This window comes from Adelges cooleyi, unplaced genomic scaffold, assembly GCF_023614345.1.
Source record: "Adelges cooleyi isolate 19-005CV unplaced genomic scaffold, UGA_ACOO_1.1 ACOO_flye_CR_arks_rails_tigmint_CR_PRNA_24, whole genome shotgun sequence".
Lineage (NCBI taxonomy): Eukaryota > Metazoa > Arthropoda > Insecta > Hemiptera > Adelgidae > Adelges > Adelges cooleyi.
The window spans coordinates 140,918-161,072 of record NW_026095904.1 but is presented as its reverse complement, the minus strand read 5'-3'; the positions used below and the strand labels follow the sequence as shown (position 1 = coordinate 161,072).

At 35.2% G+C, this 20,155-nt stretch overlaps 3 protein-coding genes across 9 annotated transcripts in view; 2 read left to right on the top strand and 1 right to left on the bottom strand.

Moving 5' to 3' along the window:
- Positions 1–76: 76 nt before the first annotated feature.
- LOC126836317 (delta(24)-sterol reductase-like) lies at positions 77–6,625 on the bottom strand. The gene is made up of 9 exons (XM_050569549.1): positions 6,357–6,625; positions 5,830–5,985; positions 4,738–4,843; positions 4,380–4,498; positions 3,886–4,146; positions 2,859–3,011; positions 2,592–2,789; positions 2,340–2,518; positions 77–880 (listed from the first exon to the last, which is right to left on the bottom strand). The coding sequence occupies exons 1-9, from the start codon at positions 6,567–6,569 to the stop codon at positions 727–729; spliced, it is 1,539 nt and encodes a 512-aa protein (XP_050425506.1). The 5' UTR covers positions 6,570–6,625; the 3' UTR covers positions 77–726.
- Positions 6,626–8,070: 1,445 nt separating this feature from the next.
- On the top strand, positions 8,071–9,507 carry LOC126836318 (rhodanese domain-containing protein CG4456-like). Its single transcript, XM_050569550.1, has 4 exons — positions 8,071–8,284; positions 8,573–8,735; positions 9,095–9,164; positions 9,335–9,507. Exons 1-3 carry the CDS (start codon positions 8,161–8,163, stop codon positions 9,162–9,164), a joined length of 357 nt encoding a protein of 118 aa, XP_050425507.1. The 5' UTR covers positions 8,071–8,160; the 3' UTR covers positions 9,335–9,507.
- An 8,260-nt stretch (positions 9,508–17,767) lies between these two features.
- Positions 17,768–20,155, top strand: part of LOC126836312 (DNA polymerase alpha subunit B-like) — a 129,766-nt gene continuing 127,378 nt past the window's right edge. For all 7 annotated transcript variants that reach the window (XM_050569541.1, XM_050569542.1, XM_050569545.1 and 4 more), the window contains exons 1-2: positions 17,768–17,891; positions 18,065–18,265. In XM_050569541.1, coding sequence (XP_050425498.1) covers positions 18,193–18,265 — 73 coding nt within the window. In that variant the 5' untranslated portion in view covers positions 17,768–17,891; positions 18,065–18,192. The remainder of the gene's footprint in view (positions 17,892–18,064; positions 18,266–20,155) is intronic.

The following is a 20,155-nucleotide window of genomic DNA, read 5'->3' as shown; positions in this document are numbered from 1 at the left end:
ATACCTATCGATTACCCGTGCAAATCTTTTGGTCAGTCATTTGTAAACTATATACTAATATTCAGCTCTCTCAAAATAATGCTAAAAAAATTAGTATATAATTGGTTGTTCTCCCTAGTAAGTTAAAATATTTTAATCTTAGCTTCTATTGCTGTGTTTAAATTGTTTATTATTTGTATATTCTTGTTTCTCTTTTTTTGTTGTTGTTAATTTGCTATATATGCACTTAAATTTCAGTTAAGTTCCATAACTCTCTATCTCTAACACAAGCTTTTAGCTTAAAAGAGATAGATAATCATGTAAAATTTTTATATACTGAAATTTTGTAAGTAATGATGATTTTAAAAAAAAAAAATAATAATAATATAAGGTTTACCTACATGAATTGATCATATTGTACTAGTTTGTGTGTTTATAAATCTTCTGACGGGTGGGTATGTAGGCGGTAGGGAATAATGTATTATTTTTAATACACACTTCTGGGCATCGTGTCACATAATGTCTAAGTGTTATTTTTCCTCTTTTTTTTTGGTGGGGGGAGGGGGATAAATAGCTATGACTTTTTTTTGCGTTTTTGGCCTAACAATGGCAGCGCTAAGCGAACGCTGATCTACGTAGAGGTGCTAACGGAAAAATAAATATTATATAAAAATAATAATAAAAACATTATGTTAAAGCAACGGGTACAGCTTTTTTTAGTCACGCTAAAACGATGATTTTTTTTTGTTATTTTCTAGCCGACTTGTTTACTTTATTGTAGATTTCCGGCAAGTTGAATTCGCACCGAAGCTGTCGCCTGATCTTGTCGTAGAGACCGTGGTCGAACATGGATTTGAATTCGTCCGACGTCAAGTGAGTGCCGGTGTACAACATTTTGAATCTGTAAATCCGTTCGTTTGCATTTAAAAGTGTATATTTTGTTCGCTTAAAACGGGACGGGCCCGATTCGAATACAGGCTGATGATCAATTTAACGTAAGACACTGGTTTTCTTTTAAACGTATCGCCTTTGTACTTAAGTAAATAGTTCAGTTTCACCGTTTGTTTCACCAGAATGTAGATAACTTTTCCGTGAAAACCCAATTTTCCAAAAAAAAGTCTCTGGTCGTAGCCCCGAGCCCTTCAATTAAAATTTTATGTATAAATATATGTATATTTTTTTTAAGTATGTTTATTTATGTTAGGTATAACAGTAGAATTGTTTATAATATAAAATGATCAAACGGGTATTTGCCAGAGCACCGTCGAATTTTGAAACTCAAAATGGTAGAGTAAGGTATAAAATTAAAAAACAATTTGCCGAAAATGTTGTCTAACCATGGTTAGGCTACCAGTTTTGGATGATTAATTTTTAGGTTAAAGTTTAAAATCAGCAATGTAGTATTATTTTTAACACTGCGTGTATCTCCCGTCCTAACGCTTTAAACTACAATAATTATTAGTTAAGTATAGTTAGTTTCAAGTTAAGTACAAATATCCAAAACTAGATCATCGACCATACAAATTAGTCTTTATTGTGAAAATTGCACATTCGTTGCCGTTTAAAAATTTTTTATTCGTAGGATTTCAACAAAAACAAAGTATGAGGTTAAATAGTTGAAAAACGTTTCAAAATATTCGGGATAACTTATAACTGCAAAAGTATAAAGTACATATTTTTAAAAAAACTCTAAAAGTAGTAAAATTAACTGGTTTATAGTTGGTAAATCACCATGCATTTGTTTCGCTATACCATATTTTTTTTATCTCTGGTTTTGATTCGATTAGGATCCGAGAGGTCTTTGTAAGCAATCATACAAAACTGAGTATCGTCAAAAAAATAATTTTTAATACTTAAAGTAAATTTACGTTAAATTTATCACCCTGTATACGACTAGATCATGAAATAGTAACTAGGAACAAGAGTTAGTTCAACAGGTGTGGGGAATCGGTCACTTTTATCACTCGGGTATCTCAGCAAGGCTGGACGTTAACGGGCTAACAAGTTAAGTTAATTTGAACTTTTTCACTCGACTGGGATTTTATCAACTAAACTTGATTTGTGAACAGTACATTGTGCAGAACCTTGAGCCCAATCGGGTGCATTTAAAATGTTTACAAGATTAAATAGGAATGGGAAACCAAATGTGAGGCCTACAACAAACCCAAGATCAATTCTAATTTATTTTTTAAAAAACGGTCACAAGGGAAGCCATATTAATAGCTCCGAGGCAAATGTTCGAAAAGCAATTATAATTTGCTTTGTCGACAAGTTACCTGACCTATCATTGCCGATGACATAGTCACAGACCAAGAAGAATGTCCAAAAATACTATGCAATGGTCGGACAACCGTTCTTACCCTTTGAGTTTGAGCACAAAGTGTTCCAATCGCGTGCCGGTGGCTTTGCAATTGTAGCCGGACACTTTGGGTTCACCGTACAGGCCTACGTCCACGTACATTTCGTCTTGGGCCGAGGGCGAATGCATCAGTCCCCGACCGGAACGCAACACGACCGGACACACCCAAATTGGATATATCTACATGAGGAATTCAATGCTGTTATTAGGTACTTATAATAATAAGGTGAAGAAAAATCCCTTCGGTTTTTACGTTCAGAGTCCGATGGAATTGTCCGAGGGATTCGGCCAAACCGGACAGCGGCAGTATGAAGTCGTCGACGAAATGATACTTGTCGTACAGCCGCTTGACTATAGCGGTCTGGGTGAGTTTGAGCAAAGCTATTTTCGGCGGCATCAACCACCCCAAGAAATACCGGAACACCGCGTTGTTGCCGAACGGTATTATATCCTTGAAACAAATGGTTTTAATTTACACACAACACACAATTTCGATAACAACACTCCTCCTGTATTGTACCTGTATCTCCCAAAAAAGCGAATTGTTATGCCTGAAGTAATAGTCGGCCAGCGGGACGAGTTCTTCGGCGTGACGATCGGCTTCGAGAAACGTCTGCACGTGTTTGAAAAACCACGGCTTGTAGAACCGACCGATTTCGTTGACTGTTGTCGCCTAGTACAAAACAAGCGTGATTCCAATCTATATTTAAGTTCGGCACGTCTCAATGTGAACACACTGTTGATTGTTCAGATTTTGGACAGTGTTTCGACAGCCTGAGTGATTCCGGATGTTCACACAATTATAGGTAAATAACGATGAAAAATAACAAGTCGCAACAGTACCCCTAACCACCTAACCCCCGTTGGTAATTTGCTCGTGGTCAGAGCAAAGCTCGGGGCAAGTTCAACATGCGCGTCCAATAGGTGTATTATAGGTATTATATTTATGAGAATGACACAAGGCAGATGGAACGCAAGCATATTTCCTCAATCGTTATTGAATCCACAAAAGTGTGTGGGTCCCAAAGTACAGATCGACGTTCAAGTTTGGGCAAAGTGGAGAGCGCAGTCGGCGAGCCCGAAAGTCTTCCATCGCCAGGATTGGACCATTGCACCATTGGACCAGGCCAAGAAATTAAAATCAAATTGACAGCACGTGCGACAGATAACCCCACGAGTGTTATAATCAAAATCAGTGGGGAATGTTGGGGAACAACGAGCAAAATTCATAGCCTACTACACACTTGGCTACGTCGAGTTTAGGATCAATAGTTTCGCCCCAGGAAAGTAAGCAACCGAAGTCCGCTTGCAGTGATCCACAATCGGATGCATATGTCGAAGAAAAGACACCTATTAGATCTTGAATATTTCTTATGATCAGCTGGTGTTCTTTGGTTTTTAGATCTGATAGATGTGCGCCTATCCTCTCCATTCCCCCGAAGATCATCTGATGAGGAACAGCGGTAAGATTGATCCCTCGTCGCCAATCTTTTACCAGCCGAAAATGTTCTGTGTTATAAAACGCCCAACCGATGTGTGTTACCTACCGTGTTGTCTTCGCCGTCGGTCAACCGTCCGGTCACCAGTACTCCGTGACTTTGGCTGAACACGATCAGCTCGACAAATTCGTTGTTGCCGTTGACCTCGAGCCTCAGAGCGGATTCCATTCGTTCGGCCGGCCCGACCACCGGGCTGTACTCGAGTGCCACGTACTTTTTCGCCGGCATTATCTTCAGGTCGACCGCCGTCAGGAAACCCAACGTCCCGTACGAACACGGCAAACACTCGAACGCCTGCGCGTTCTCCGTCTGCAAAGACAAAACCCTCGGTAAACGTTCGAACGTCCAGTGGGGGGGGGGGGAAGTTCTCCCGGATTTAGGACCGCGCGGTTAAAAGAGCATGGTAAATTCCAGGCCGGAGAGGGTAGCACATCCCCGAGGGCGTCCCACACAGAATCCCGGGGAAGTGCTTACCACTCCCGGTAGGATAGAATTTGCCGGTCCTCAATCCGGTTTATACTAGTCTCGACGACCGGTCGGACCTTCGAGCAAGTCATCACGTTTCCATCGCAAGTAATCAGTTCGTAGCGCGTGCATAGCTCGTAAAACAGTCCGTATTTGTGCGACGAAGATTCCAATCCGGTTCCCATGACGAGGCCGCCTGCAACACACACACAAGCATGGGTAAGTAGCTGTGTAGGTTTGTATCAAGTACATCAAGTAGTAGTGAGTACCGACTGGGAAAGGGCAGCGGTCGAGTAAAGAGGAAAATAATAACAGCTTTGGAAATCCAGGAGATTACGTCATGATGATTGGACAACGATGATGAGAGTTGTCGATTTGTATGGGATACACGACGAGAACGCAGATGAAAAGATTACATTTTATGATGATATTTACCGACGGTTAATTCTTTTAAGTCGACCACGATGGGAAGTGTCCATCCGGACTGGATCAGCGCTGGAACCAACCGACCGAAGGTAATGCCAGGTTCCACTCGAACTGTCTGCATGATATTCAAATTGGATAGTAAGACACATGTTATTAAATAATATGATATACCATGTTTCCCCCTTGAATGGAAGACATTGGATCAACCATATGTCTTAGGACGCCTTTGGTCATTATACAATTAACACTAATCCACCACATTCCCTTCCTCCCCACCATCATATTACTATCCCATCCCTTTCCTTCTTTTCTCCTTTAATTCCTCTTAATTTAAGCAAAAAAAAAAATTTTTAAGTCTGTTTTATAAAATATCTTTTATTTTTAGGTAAATTAATTTATTATTTAGATTGAAATTAATTTAAAGTCCTCGTGGATTGTAATTTGTTTTCTAGCACTTGAAAGCCAACTTTTTTTTGGGGTTTTTCATTTTTCTTAAGAAATACAGCAAAATTAGGGTGGGGAAAAATGTAATTTAAATTTCTATCAAAAATGTTCTTTCATTCAAACCAATAGTCTATCCCCAGTCAACTTTCTTGATTTTTAATTTTTGGAAAATTTATTTTATTATTAAGAAATTAAATTAAAAATTATGAAAATTCAGGGTGGGAAATGTGTTTTTATGATGTCTATACAACTTCAAAGCTGTGATGAATGAACTTTATATCAGATAAAGTTTTGAAAATCTTCACTGCACTTATACATGCCAAAGTGATTATCTAATAAGATCCTAAATAACAAAATGTGTTCGTCGTTTCGGAATTCAGCGAGGCTACTGTAAAGTTAATCTAAAAATTGAAATATTAGTATTTTATACAGATATTTTGTATCTTATTGGACAAGCTCTTTCTAATGAGTTTAGAATCGACTTTCTACCTTTTATAGTTTATGAAAAAATCGAGCGTTTACAAGGTGTAATAACACACAGTCTTTTTTCAAAATCAAACCATTATACCGCACGGGTATTTTGGGAGTTAAACCCCATTTTCTAGGGGAGAGGGGAGGTTGCTAAGTTCGTCGTTCAAGCCACTGATTTACACTTACTTGGGATTCGGTATCTATTGCAATTATGGCGTCCAAGTGAACGTCAACGTTGTGCATGTGTTTTTTGTATAAGATGTCAGCCAACGACACGCTCTTCCAACTAGGTTTCGCCGTACACATCATCCGGTTCGGGTCCTTTTCGTTTCTCAGACGGATCTGAAACAAATATCATACAAATAATCACCAGTGTACAGTCCAAACCAGCAGCCCGGTGTAAACCAGCACACAGTAAAGGTGCAGAACGGAAAGGAGGAGTCGAGAGAGAGACGGGGGAAAAGAGAAAACGCGAAGGAGATTATGACCACAAATCTTGGACGAGCAAAAGAAGAAGATATTTATTTTCGAGTCAGGAATAAGACCGCGACACCGTGGGGGTGCCTAGGGACGACAGGACAGATCGAGCGATGCCACAAGGAAGAATTGGGAGAAGAAGGGAGGACCATTTATCCTGCCACCCTAAGCAAACATGGAATTCCTGGAGAATGTTGTCTGTTTGAGTAAAATTTCGATCAAGCAACAATGTTTACCCGGCGCTGAATTTTCTTAACGTTTTCTCGGTGTCGGTCTCCGTCGGTGTACACCGCTCCTGTTCGCATTTCCCACACTGACCATAGTTTACCCAGCACGGTGCAGGGCAACAAAAACAAACACACAAACACCCATCGATAGTTGATCATGACATATTCGAAAACCGTATCGACCGCCGCCGCCATGGTCGGTTCTGTTGCCACTGCGCGCATTCGTCCAACGGTGTTGGGTAAAGGTGGTATTGTACACTTAATAGTAGATAGTAGTAAACTACTGTTAGATAATCGAGACGACACCAGAGAAAATTGTTAGTAGATACAGCGAAACAAATACTACAGGGTGATTCACCGACAGCTATGAACCAGTGAATATCTCAAAAGACAATAGACTGTTTTCAACGATCCACTTTCAAACTCTTTCTTAGTAATAAGTTGGCCAAAATTTGATATGTTTTCCAACTCCGACCCGTCTCTATTTTTAACGAAACCCTATCAACTTGAGATTTTTGAATGGTAACGCGCGAGGTTCACTTTTTAAATTAAAAATAATTGGCTGAAACTTTTGACTTGTCGATAACCAGTTTTGGATAATTCTTTTTTAAGTTTAATAGTGAAATAAAGGTATTCAAAACTAGTCATCGATAAGTCAAAAAAATGTTCAGCAAATTATTCTTAATTTCAAAAGTTAATAAAAAAAACCCTTGTTACCATTTGAAAAACTCAAGTTCATAATATTTCAACACATAATTAAAGATGGGGTTATATATTGGGCGAATATATTTACTACAAAAGTATAAAAAAAAAAAGTAATTTCATAAAGCCTAATATGAAATACTCACTGGTCTGGTTCATAGTTTGTGAAACACCCTGTGTAATGAACGAGTGAGTATGTATGTACTTGTATAGTTTACAGGCACTCGACGCTTTGGCAAAACAATTGATAGAATTATTTGTCAGCCTTCAGAGATTAGATATTATAGTATTGTCAAATTGTCAACAATATTCTCTTCTTTGAACATTTCTCAAGATAATCAAACAATATGTTATTAGGAAAACATAATATTATAATAAACAAAAGTATACTCATGACCGCCGCCTTACATTTACAATGTAAATTTTCAAGACAATTACAATAGTAGTAGGTATTGAAAGAAATGTAAGTGAGAATTGTTTGGGGGGAAAAAATGAAAAACCACAATAGTGGTATAAGCCAGAAAGTAAACGGATTTTATGATTAAACTGTATTTTTCAATCCTAGTTTAAAAATGAAAAAAAAAAATGTTTTATGCTTAAAATGACGGCGTTTTCTTACTAAAAATGTTCTCACTTTTGGATGATGTCACATATTTGCAATTAAATTTAAATCACCTAAATGTCGAAATAGTTGAAATAAATTAAAATCGTCATTAAATAATTTATCAAAGTAATATTATTGCTTTTAAATTTGTAATATGGGTTTTGCAATAATTTAACTACACACCATAACATAATATATTATATTCATATTATTTATTTTTTATAACTCTAATGAACATTTTTAAAAATGAACAACATAGTCGTGTGAACCGCATGCAAAAACCTAGAAAATTACTATACAAAATAAGTTGGCTATTATATCTCACAAACCAATTATACAATTATGTCGTTTGTAGTATAGATTAGATAATAATATGGTAAATTGACTGTAGAGTACTTTAATATGTTGTCTTACAATACACTTAGTAATTTTCTAGAACGCAGATTCTAGTAGACTGTTGCGGTTACACGTCATAATCCATTTGCAAAGACCACACCAACAATAATTATGGACAATATAGATTATGACAAATTGTTAGTGCTGATTGATTTGAGTACGTTAATAATAGATGTTCGTGAAAAAAAAGAATTAGCCGAAACCGGTGTGTTGCCAAACAGCATAAACATACCGTGTAAGTACAATGATTAATAAATAAATATATTGGTCTGTGTTTGGCTTTATTAACTCAAATGGTTGGTTTATAAAATTGCTACTTTTTATTTTATTCCTTATGTCTATTTTGCTCATTTGTATTTTTTCCATTTTCCCATTCTATCTACAACTGCTGTTCCCTTGGCAAAATATACTTTAACTCGGCATCTGTCGATATAATTTCTAATTAGCTAGAAAACAATTATTATGATAATAATCGACCAATGTTTTAATGACTAATGTAAATAACCGGTACTTTATGCTTTAGTGAGTGACGTAGGTAATGCATTATCACTTCCGGCTTCGGAATTTGCAGAGCTGTATAAAATTCCAAAACCAGACGCTGAGAAAAGTGAAATTGTGTTTTCGTGTCGTTCAGGAGTTAGAAGCCAAAAAGCAGCCGGTCTAGCTCAAAAAGTCGGATATAAAAAGTAGGTTCTCTGATATAGAATTAAATAATATTATGCTCAACATATCATATCAACATAATATCTTAACGTCATATTTTTTAATTAAGGATACTCGGAGAAATCCATTTAGAATTCATCTATGTGGAGTTGTATATAAAAAATCAGTCTGCATAGATTTTTAAATAGTATAGCTCTTTATTAAAATGAAATTCAGTTATTTTTTACTATGTATTATGTACAGTAAAAACAGTATAGTAGATCAATGAATTTGTTTAGGGAGAGAATTGGATTGTTTGAGATGCCAACTCACAAAAATTACTATCTATGTTTGAAATGTTATGTTTTACATTTTAACAGAAATATTATGTTTGTAATTTCAGAGTGTACAATTACACGGGTGGTTGGAGTGAATGGGCTGAAAAAAATTTGGCCGTGCCAAAAAATATATAAGTAATGTATGATTTTGCTTGTATGGAATTTAAATCCGGTAATTCTTTTTGGACAAACCAAATAAAGTAATTTATTACACATTTTATAACTGGAGATAAAGGATTTAAGTTCCACATTATAATTAATTACTTTTTCTGAATTATGTAATAATTTGAACTAATTGTCTATAGCTGTTTTTGATGGTGTGTAATCGACCGCAAATAAGTCTACAGTACACTTAGAAGTTGTGTCATTAAGAAATGGTGAATTTTGATTAAAAGAAACTTTTAAACTACCATTATTTATAGTTTTTGTTTTAAAGAATATATTTTGTTTTGTTATAAAATACAGAATTTTACGAATATGTGTTATTTTTTTTACACGAGAATTTATTTTAATCAAATAGTTTTTTGTGATAGTTATGAACTTTTTTTCGCTTTAAACTTAGACAATTATTATTGAAAATAATTTGTAAGTAAATCAAAAATATATTTTATTATTTTTCAATATTATTTATCATTTTTTACAAAAAGTGTTAAATATTATAAACTTTAATGTTTTATAAGAATAATATTTAATCTAATATTATTTTAAAATTAAAATAACTTAGTTATTAAAATAATTAAACGCTTGTCAAGTCGGGGTCGACATAAAGACTTTGCTTTTTTATTTTAAACGAGTTATTTTAAAATAAAAATATATTTTAATATTAAGCAATTATTTAAAAAATTATGAAAATTTATGGGGGGGTGGGAAATTTGTTTGTCCTCTGAACTTTCTAGCTTTGGTACATCTTCAGAAGATGAAGATTTTATATTTACAATCATTCTTGAATGTCATCGTTGGTCAGAAGAAACTAGAAAAGAACTTTGTTCCAGAACCACTTCAGGACGACGGGAAATGGTAGGAGAAATCGCTCTATGCCGAGCAGCATAACTATGAGGAAGAGAGTCCCATTTAGATTGCCAGGAATTAAGTAGTGACTTTTTTTAGGAAGAGGCCTATATATTAGAGATTTAACGAGGAGAATAAGGGGAGAGAGTGAGGAATTAAAAGGGTCGGAGGACAAGGCCTGGAGGCATGGCTGGGAGTCGGAAATAATAAGAAAATTGCCTAAGTTAAAGGAAAAAAGGCGTTGAAGGGAACTGGCAATTGCATGCATAGCGCTCGGCTGTAAAGGAGGAAGCGTAAGAAACTAATTTTTCAGAATAAGAAAAAAGTAAGTGTAGGTATAAAAAATTAAAAAAAAACCAGCTGAAATAGGAGAAACAGAACCGCGCCTCAGTATAAATGCATAAGGAATTAGGGAAATGGGATGAACAGAAAGTAATTATGTGTAATAGTTATAAGATATGGTATGACGTATTGTTGTACATTTATTGTGTTTAAAAAAGGGTTGAGTCGCGCATGTAGTGTCGACAATGAAACATCGTAATATACGATTACATTCCGTTTTCTCAAGTATAAAATTAAGTTCTATACTATTTTTTTTATTTCAAAAACGTCCTGGTATCAAAAAGTACCAGTTATCCATTGAGCTATTCACCATATCTCTCTGAGGATCCAGAGCTACTCCATCTGCATTTTGGTAATAATTTTAATTATCTAAATTCTATTATCTACGGCGGCCCGCTTCGGACGGCCCGCAAATTGCCGATATCGCTCGCGATAAGCTCACACCGTCATGTCGTTCACATCGAATACCGATAAATCAAAAACTGTCTCACCACTAATAATACAAAAGTCACGCATACAGAGCGTGCCAAATCAACCATTAATCTCTCCAGCTAATTTTTCCCCCAATGACGGCTTTACCACACCAAAAAGTTCTAAACGACTCCCTTCTCCAGCCCACTCACCAAATAATACACAACACAAAAAACATACAACATACGTTTCACAAAATCGTTTCTCACTTTTTGCCGCAAACGATACCGAGGAACCTGTACTTCAAGCCGACAATATGGATATTGTTACAGAGCACACTGAGTCTCCCATCATTGAAACCAAACCTCCTCCTCCAATTTTTATCCGTGTTGTCAATGACTTCAATTCATTTTGCTCAGAAATTAAAGAAGTCACCAAAGGTGAACAGTTCTCTTGTAAAAGCACAACCAATGGTTTGAAACTCTTTACCAGCTCAGCTGATTCCTACCGTTCGGTTATTAAATTGCTTCTATCAAATAAAGCAGATTTCCATACTTACCAGCTAAAAAAAGATAGACCGTTCAGAGTGGTAATCAGAAACCTCCATCACACAACATCACCCGAAGAAATTAAAAAAGAATTATTGTCCCTTGGTCATACTCCAAGAAACATAACAAATGTTATTCAACGGTCTACAAAGCTTCCACTTCCACTTTTCTTTGTCGATTTGGAGCCTGCCCTCAATAATAAAGATATCTTTAAAATTGAGTTTTTACACTACACAAAAATTAAAATCGAAGAGCCACGCTTAAACCATCAAACAATTCAATGTCTTCGCTGTCAAGGTTTTGGTCATACCAAATCCTATTGTAATCACCCTCCTAAATGTGTTCGTTGCGGAGACAGCCATCTTTCATCGACCTGCCAAAAATCTTCAAGCCTCCCTGCCAAATGTGCTCTTTGTGGAGGTGATCATCCTGCAAACTACAGAGGTTGTCCAATCCATAAAGAACACCAATCCAATCAACACCTCAAAAAAAACTACCAAGGTCGTATTAACAATGTCCACCCAAATAATAATGTAAAGCCCAACACTGTAAGCACTACTTCAAATCAAATTATCCCCCTCTCTAAATCATATTCTCATGCCGTTGATAAAAATTCCAACAGCCAATTTAATCAAACTAATATTCCTTTCGCCGTTGACTCAGACCCATTGACATTAAAACTCTCCTCCTTTCTTGACGATTTTAAATCCCTAATTAACCCCTTAATTTCCCTCCTAACAACCGTCATCAATAAACTTCTTATTTCCAACAATGATAAATAGTAACACTAATAATCATCACCCAATAAAAATCCTTCTTTGGAACTCTAATGGTCTTATAAACCAAAAAACCGAATTACAAGCTTTTCTTATAAATACTCCTATAGATGTCCTATTAGTAAGCGAAGCCCACTTGACATCAAATTCCTTCTTTAAAATTCCCGGTTATATAACTTACCATTGCGACCATCCTGATGGCACAGCTCACGCGGGCTCTGCGCTACTAATTAAATCAAATATTAAACATTCAACTCTTCCTCCCTACCAAAGCAATATCATCCAAGCCACGAATATTACCTTAATTCTAAATAACATTCCTACTACCATTTCCTCAGTTTACTGTCCACCCCCAAAGAGAAACCGTCCTAACATAAAAACATCTGATTTTGAACAGTACTTTCTTTCTCTAGGTAACAATTATATTGCTGGTGGTGACTTTAATTCTAAACACCACGCTTGGGGCTCTAGAATCGTCAACACCAGAGGGCGCTCATTAATTAATTTTACAACAACAAAAAATCTAAAAATAATTGCCCCTCCCAATCCCACCTACTGGCCCACGCACATAAACAGACAACCTGACATTCTTGAATTTTTTATAACTACTCTTCCAAATCACATTTCTTACAATATAACTAATTCTTCAGACCTCTCTTCCGATCACACACCTGTCTTATTAACTTTAAATGATCTCTCTTACACAACTAAATCCTACCCTACAATTACGCCTGGTAAAACCATATGGCCAAAATTCCACAGAATTATTGAAAATCAAATTCTCCTTAACATTCCTTTAAAAACTCCTTCACACATTGACTCTGCAGTCCTATCTCTTACTTCCATTATTCAAAAAGCAGTACTCGACTCTTCCATTCCTATTAATTCTACTCAAAACTCTAGTTATCACCTACCCCCTCATATTTCTCAACTAATAATTGAAAAAAGACGAGCCCGCTCTAGATGGCAGAGGTCACACTTGCCCAGAGATAAAAGAAATTACAATATGCTTACATCTTCCTTAAAAAATATTCTGCGCAAACACAATTCAGAAAAATATCAACATTATATAAACTCACTCAACTTATCCAATAATTCATTATGGAAAGCTACTAAAAATATCCTTAAACAAAAAAATAAAATCCCTCCTCTACGCCATCCTGACCACTCCTTAGCCACATCTAATCTAGATAAGGCAAACTTATTTGCAAACGATCTAGAAATGAGATTCACTCCTCATCCTGACATGCCTGACAATGATCACGTTAGTCACGTAGAATCCACTCTTTCCCAAATTCTCCCTATGTCATTACCAACTAAACATACCTCTCCATCCGAAGTCCATTATATCATTAAGAATCTTCCCAACAACAAAGCCCCCGGCCATGATCTAATAACAAATCAAATCATTAAAAAATTACCAAAAAAAGCTATTATTCACCTCTCACACATCTTTAACTCTATCCTCCGTTTATCATACATCCCCTCTTCTTGGAAACACTCGGTCATTATTCTAATTCATAAGCCTGGGAAACCCTCGCATCTCCCTTCGTCGTATAGACCAATTAGCCTACTCCCCTCCTTCTCTAAAATCCTAGAAAAAATCATAATCAAAAGAATCTATCCAATTATAACCGAAAAAAAAATTATTCCAGATACCCAATTTGGTTTTAGAAATAATCATTCAGCCCTTCACCAAGTACACAGAATTGTAGACAACATTGCCTCTTCTCTAGAAAAAAAACATTTTTGTTCAGCCGTATTCCTTGACGTAGCACAGGCGTTTGATCGCGTATGGCACAAAGGCCTGCTCTACAAAATTCGTTTCCTTCCCACTCCTCTATATCTTACCTTAAAATCTTTCCTCTCACACCGTACTTTCCAAGTGCGATGCGATGATGAGCTTTCAAATACTTTTCCTATAAAAGCTGGTGTTCCACGAGGTAGCATTCTCGCGCCTACCCTTTATAATCTATTTACTGCCGACATACCTCATTCAAACATCACTAACTTAGCCACTTTTGCAGATGACACCTGCATAACTTCTTCCGACCCAGATATTAATTCAGCCATTAATAAACTGCAAATGCATCTTAACGAGCTAGAAACCTGGTTTAATCAGTGGAAAATTAAAGTAAATGAAAATAAATCATCACATATTACATTCACTTTAGGACTCAAAGTTAGTCCTCCATTAACTCTTAACAATAATATAATCCCAATAGAAAACTCTGTTAAATACTTAGGCATTCATCTTGACAAGCGATTAACTTGGGCTACTCACATCAAAACTAAAAAACTATCTCTTAAATTAAAACTCCATAGCTTAAGACATCTTCTCCGTTCAAACATTTCTCTTAATAATAAAATCCTCCTATACAAACAACTTATTCGTCCTGCAATGACCTACGGCATCCAAATTTGGGGATCGACAAAAACCTCAAATCTAAATTTATTTCAATCATTTCAATCAATTAACCTCCGTCTCCTAACTAACTCGCCTTGGTATGTAAGTAATCGTACACTCCATCACGACCTCAGTATTCCTACGATTCCTGTTCTTGCATCCACTCATTATAAAAAATTCCACTCTACCACTATAAATCACCCGAATCCACTGATATCCAATATTTCTTCTCTTACTCTTCCAAACAATCCTCCTCGTCGATTAAAACGAAATTGGTCTCGCGACCTTCTCAATAACTAAAAAAAAAAATAATCAACAAATTTTTTAAGGAATTCAAAACAGTTATAATTATGTAATTAAATCTAGTTGAAGTAGTGTTACTGGACACCCTCTTCTTTCACGTTGTCCTGTCATTGTATCATATTTTTTTTTCAAATTTACTTATTGTAACTAATATTACTGATTGTAAATATATTTTTATAAAAAAAAAAAAAAAAAAAAAAAAAAAAAAGGGTTTCTTTTAACATGGGTATGTTTTTGAGCTGAGGGTCATTGTGTAATGGACATAATGACCGTCATCGATGTAAAGATGGAGATTATTTAATAAATTTGCGTACCAGGATTCTAGAACACACTCGCGTTTATACCGCTGCCACCATATTGATTTTTTTTGACATTATTATATTATTCGATAGTGTATGGTTAAAATAAAAATATAAACAAGTTGACAACATGAACAGCTATTTTATTTGCCGGCCTAACAATTATCAACACCTATCTTCGGCGATTCCGCAATTGCCGTAGTGACGGCCAAACGAGATCATGTACATTAATAACAATAGGACGTAGAACTTGTGAGATATTGTGTGGTGTTATTCAGTTAACGGCGGCGATTGAAAATAAATGGGTCTGTATTTGTCGACGTTCGGTGGCCGGCATACGACCACCGGCGGTACTACCGTTGTGGAGTTAGATCAAGAAGAAGAAGAAGCGGGCGAAGACGAGGTCGAAGGCCATTGTTCTTTTTGTTGTTGTTGTTGTTGCCGTTTGTCCACCATGCCGGAAACGTCGGAACCCGGTTCTTGGTCAAACGGCAATTCCGCGTCTGAAGGTCCAGTCAAGTATTGTCGTCGGGACATGGGACGTGCCAGCGTCAAAAGACCTCTGAGGGACGATCATTTGGATCAGCCGCCTATGAAAAAATCCAAGTAAACACAAAATTTTTGATACATCTTGATACGCCTTGCGGTTACTCCGCCATTTGGATATGGTGACACTGGTTCGCCAAGCAGCGGCAAGAGAAGGGCGGAGACTTGGGCGGGTGGCTTGGTATATAACCTACGGCCGCGGAAGAGAAGCGCTCAGTCTTCGGGAGAACGCGGTGCGAGCAACATCGAACCAGAGCCCTGAACGTTGGAACATGCAAGTGTTTCGTTGGCGAACCAGTCGAGATATCCAAATGGGAGTGACCGCGAGGCGTGGAAATAGTGTAAATATAATACCCCATTCAAGTTTTAGTTGAATTATTTTTTTTTAGAAACCCCACCGGAGATCATGTTCCAAACTCGGACGATGACATACCACCGGTTGTTGTTCGCGACCAAGTCGATCCAGAAAGCCCGCCCAACATCATCCCGTCGGACTCAAAGCCTTAGGTCGTCGTCATTTTCCAAAATTAGACGATCACAATACACCGTTTGTGCGGATAATGCCGATTCGGGCACGAATATTTACCAATTTATACTAAATTATTAAAATTACTATTTCAATAACGGTAATAAAAAATTTAAACATCGTCCGCCTCTTTTTTTCCCGCCTCGATTCCCCGAAGCCTCGGCACCGTTTAATAGTTTTAAACATTTTTCGTTGCCAACCCAAAATAAACACTTGGTTTGTGACAACGGTAACCACGGTAGGTGAATGGTAATTTTATGTTGTGGCCAAAAGTTGTTTGGTAGTTTATTTAATAATTGGTCTTAATCGATTTATTGGCAATAAATTCATTTGAAAACAACATATCATTTGAAAAATGTAACATCCCCATTACCAACCCCATCCCTATCTCCATTCCACTCCCATTACCACCCCACCACCCATCCCCACCCTCATTACCATCCCACCTCCTATCATCATCCCCATTTCCACCCCCCCCCATATGGACAAACACATTGTGACTGTGTTCTACCGTCGCCCCTTTTTTTAATATTTGCAGTTTTGATGGCGAAAAAATTGTATTTTATCCTATAGAAATGACTGATAGATAGTCTGACAAAAAAATTGGCCATTAACAAAATATCCTCATTACTGTATATTAATAAGTATACATTATAGTTGAAACTGTAAATTAAGATTTTTCGAAAAATTGCCTATACTTTACTCCTTAGAAATGGCCGGTGTGGCGTCCTCTTAATTGTGTGTTGCTATCCTGTGCATTTTTTTATTTTGCAGGGTTCTGCGTAATGTGACTCATATTAAATTTAAAAAAATCTAAGTTAAATATTTAGTAGAAACTAAACTAATTAGTTTGAAGTTTAGCATGATAATAATTCATAGTGACAGTTTCCAATAATGAATAACTACATTAATACAAAATATATAATTTAAAATTATATAAAATCTTTAATTTATCGTTAATTGGCACTAACTATATATTATTCTGTATTGCTATGGAAATACTGTATTAGTAGCCACTGATCATATTAAAATAATTAATAAAATAATTATATCTATGCGCTAACAATAGGTTAAATCGGTAAAAAAAAACCTAGTTTTTAAAACCTAGGTATAATAATAATAATTAATTTAATGGATTTTAAATGAAAATAACACAAAACTTTTATATTGTACTACTAGAATATGGTTTTTCAAGTAGACACATACATAAAGTGGAAAATAATCGAAATATACTTGCCATTTTCCCTCTTTATCAATGCAATATTAAATAAATCATTAATTATAATATATTATATTATATATTATAGTCAGTTTGTCGCAGTACAATATTTAAAAAAAACATAAATACCTATTATACGTTTTGTATTTGTGAAAAAATTTGAAATTGGCGCGCTAAGATGTCTAGAAATGATATTATTTGGTAGTTGAAAACAAATCCAACCAACAGAGAGCGCCACAAAGCAGTCTGTTTACCATGAACCGTACAACAGCTGCAAATTGGCGGGAAACCGCCGCAAAAGTTAACCTAACAAAACACTTTTGTTTGGAATTTCGATTTTGTAATCTTCTAAACGTGTGTAAACGGACAACGAATTTTATGATATTTTTGCAAATTTAAAATTTTGTCTTCGAGTCGTTTCGTTTGAAATTGTCGGAATATTAAAAGTAGGTGGGTTCGAATTTAATCGCCGACGAGGTAAGTCTGATTAATAATAATGGTGCGTTTGAATGGTTTTTTTGAAAACCAAAGTGTACTTACTTTTTGTGGAAACTAAAAAAATTGCACACCGCAAACGTCTACGGAATTCTGTTCTGTTAACAGCGTTTGGTTGATGTATTTTTTGTAATTTTTATTTTGATAATTTTCAGACGACGTAACGTTCGCCGCTCGACTTTGCTAATGCTGTAATAGCTGGCACGTTTGTGTTTTTACCCAAAGTACCTAAATTGTATTTCGATAAAAATTCATAAAAATATTCCATCGACGGCAAGGCAAGATGGATCGTTCGGAACTAGTGTCCGAATTCGAAGACATGGGATTGTCCATACCCGATTCGACCATTGACGATTGTGAGTATTATTTAGAAACATTATATCCGTTTTTTTTACCGTACCGGCTATTCAATCTATGTACTGGATTGGTATACAAATATTAATGAGACCAAAGTAGTCTGGCAAAAACCGTCGGTGTTTTATGTTAACCCTATTTTCTAATCCGTTATCGTTTTACCAATACCATACCGTGTACATTTGACCACCCTTTACCACTGGCTCCAAACATGCAGGCACACACGAGCCAATTAACCACTAACAGGACGAAAAGCCAATTAGTCGAGACCTTAATGTCTCCGGATCGCAATCGACTAATAAACATAACAATATAATATTTATCCTCTGTTGCCACACCTTATATACTTTTATTTTCATTGATCGCTGTTTCATACATTTCATATTTAAATTTGGAATAGGAAAATAGACTGCTTTGGTTCTGAATTTTTGATTTCGTTACCAAAAATTTAGTCTACGGCTCTAGTGACTTTTTTGTTGGTTTTTAAAATGAACTATTTCTTATAAGTGCGCTTAGTTTTGTCTGGTTTCACATTTATTCCATAAATATTCCTAATAATATTTGTATGTCTATTGATATACTATATTCTCAATTTTTGACAGTTGTTTTAAAAACTGATTTAGTTGTATTAATTGTAATTATTTTTATTTAAGTATTTAGTTAAATATCTAGACGGTATATTTTAGTTTTAAATCACACTATCGTCTTAAACATATAGATACACATGAGAAAAAAAATACTATCGTAAGTTATTAATTGTTATACAAATCAAGCAACTTTTACATGTAAAACGTAGCCGTAGACTCATCGGCTCTTAGACGTCACACAGTAATTTATCAAACATTGATATCTCTGAATAATAATATTTTTGACATAAGATTTCCCCTTAAGCATTTGTTCTCGTTGTTTTGATTATAATAAATAAATCATTTAACTTAAATTAAAAAATGAAGCTTTGTAACCTCATTAATTAATGTAATTATAAAAATGTACGTGGTTTCCAAAATTTGACTTGTCTTTTTTAACATGAGCTTTAAAATATTACAACGGTTCCAAATTATTTTGAAATTTTGCATAACTTATGTAAACGTCACAATTAAATATTTCATTGAGATCTACAAACACAAGATAGTGTATTTTGTTCAGGCATTGCTAAACTCTGTATGTACTTCACACATCAAATTGGAGTATATGTTTTATAAACAAAAAGGATTCCTTCATGAAACATAATATTTTGTGCTTCCTTATTAGTATGAACTGGAAGTTTAGTAAAGGTATCGTTGGAGTCTTGTAGATCATTCGCTTTATCCTGTGTGTATGATTGTTAAAAATATATAAACAACTAGTTTTTCTAACTAAGTTTTAAAAAAATAAAATACTGCATCAATAATTAATGTTCAAAAATTAAAATTAATTCGCTTAAATAAAAAATCGAATTTGGTTTGTTAATTAAGTTTTTTGAAAATTGTAAATTATTCGAAATTCATTTTCATTTACCGTTTCAAACATAAATTATTTAAAATATATCTTTTCAAGTACAAATTTATCAATTTTTTAAATTTTAAATTTGGTATTTAGGTAATACATTTTTTATTTAAAATTATTTTTTTCCAATTAACCCATTATAAGAGCAAAAGAAGATATTTTGGTAGGAATATCATTCGGCCCAAATGACCATTCATTATTTGGCTTAATATATAATTTGGAGAAAAGTCATTTTTTGATACTAAAAAAAAATAATAACTTTTCCATTGAATAAATGTTTTAAAACTGATGACAAATTTCATTATAAAAAGTCATAGTCTTCCAATTTTATTGCGGAATGTTTCTACTCTAATCAATCACGGATCGAGTAAAGTAGTAAAGCATTCTACGTACAACTGAAATTGTTC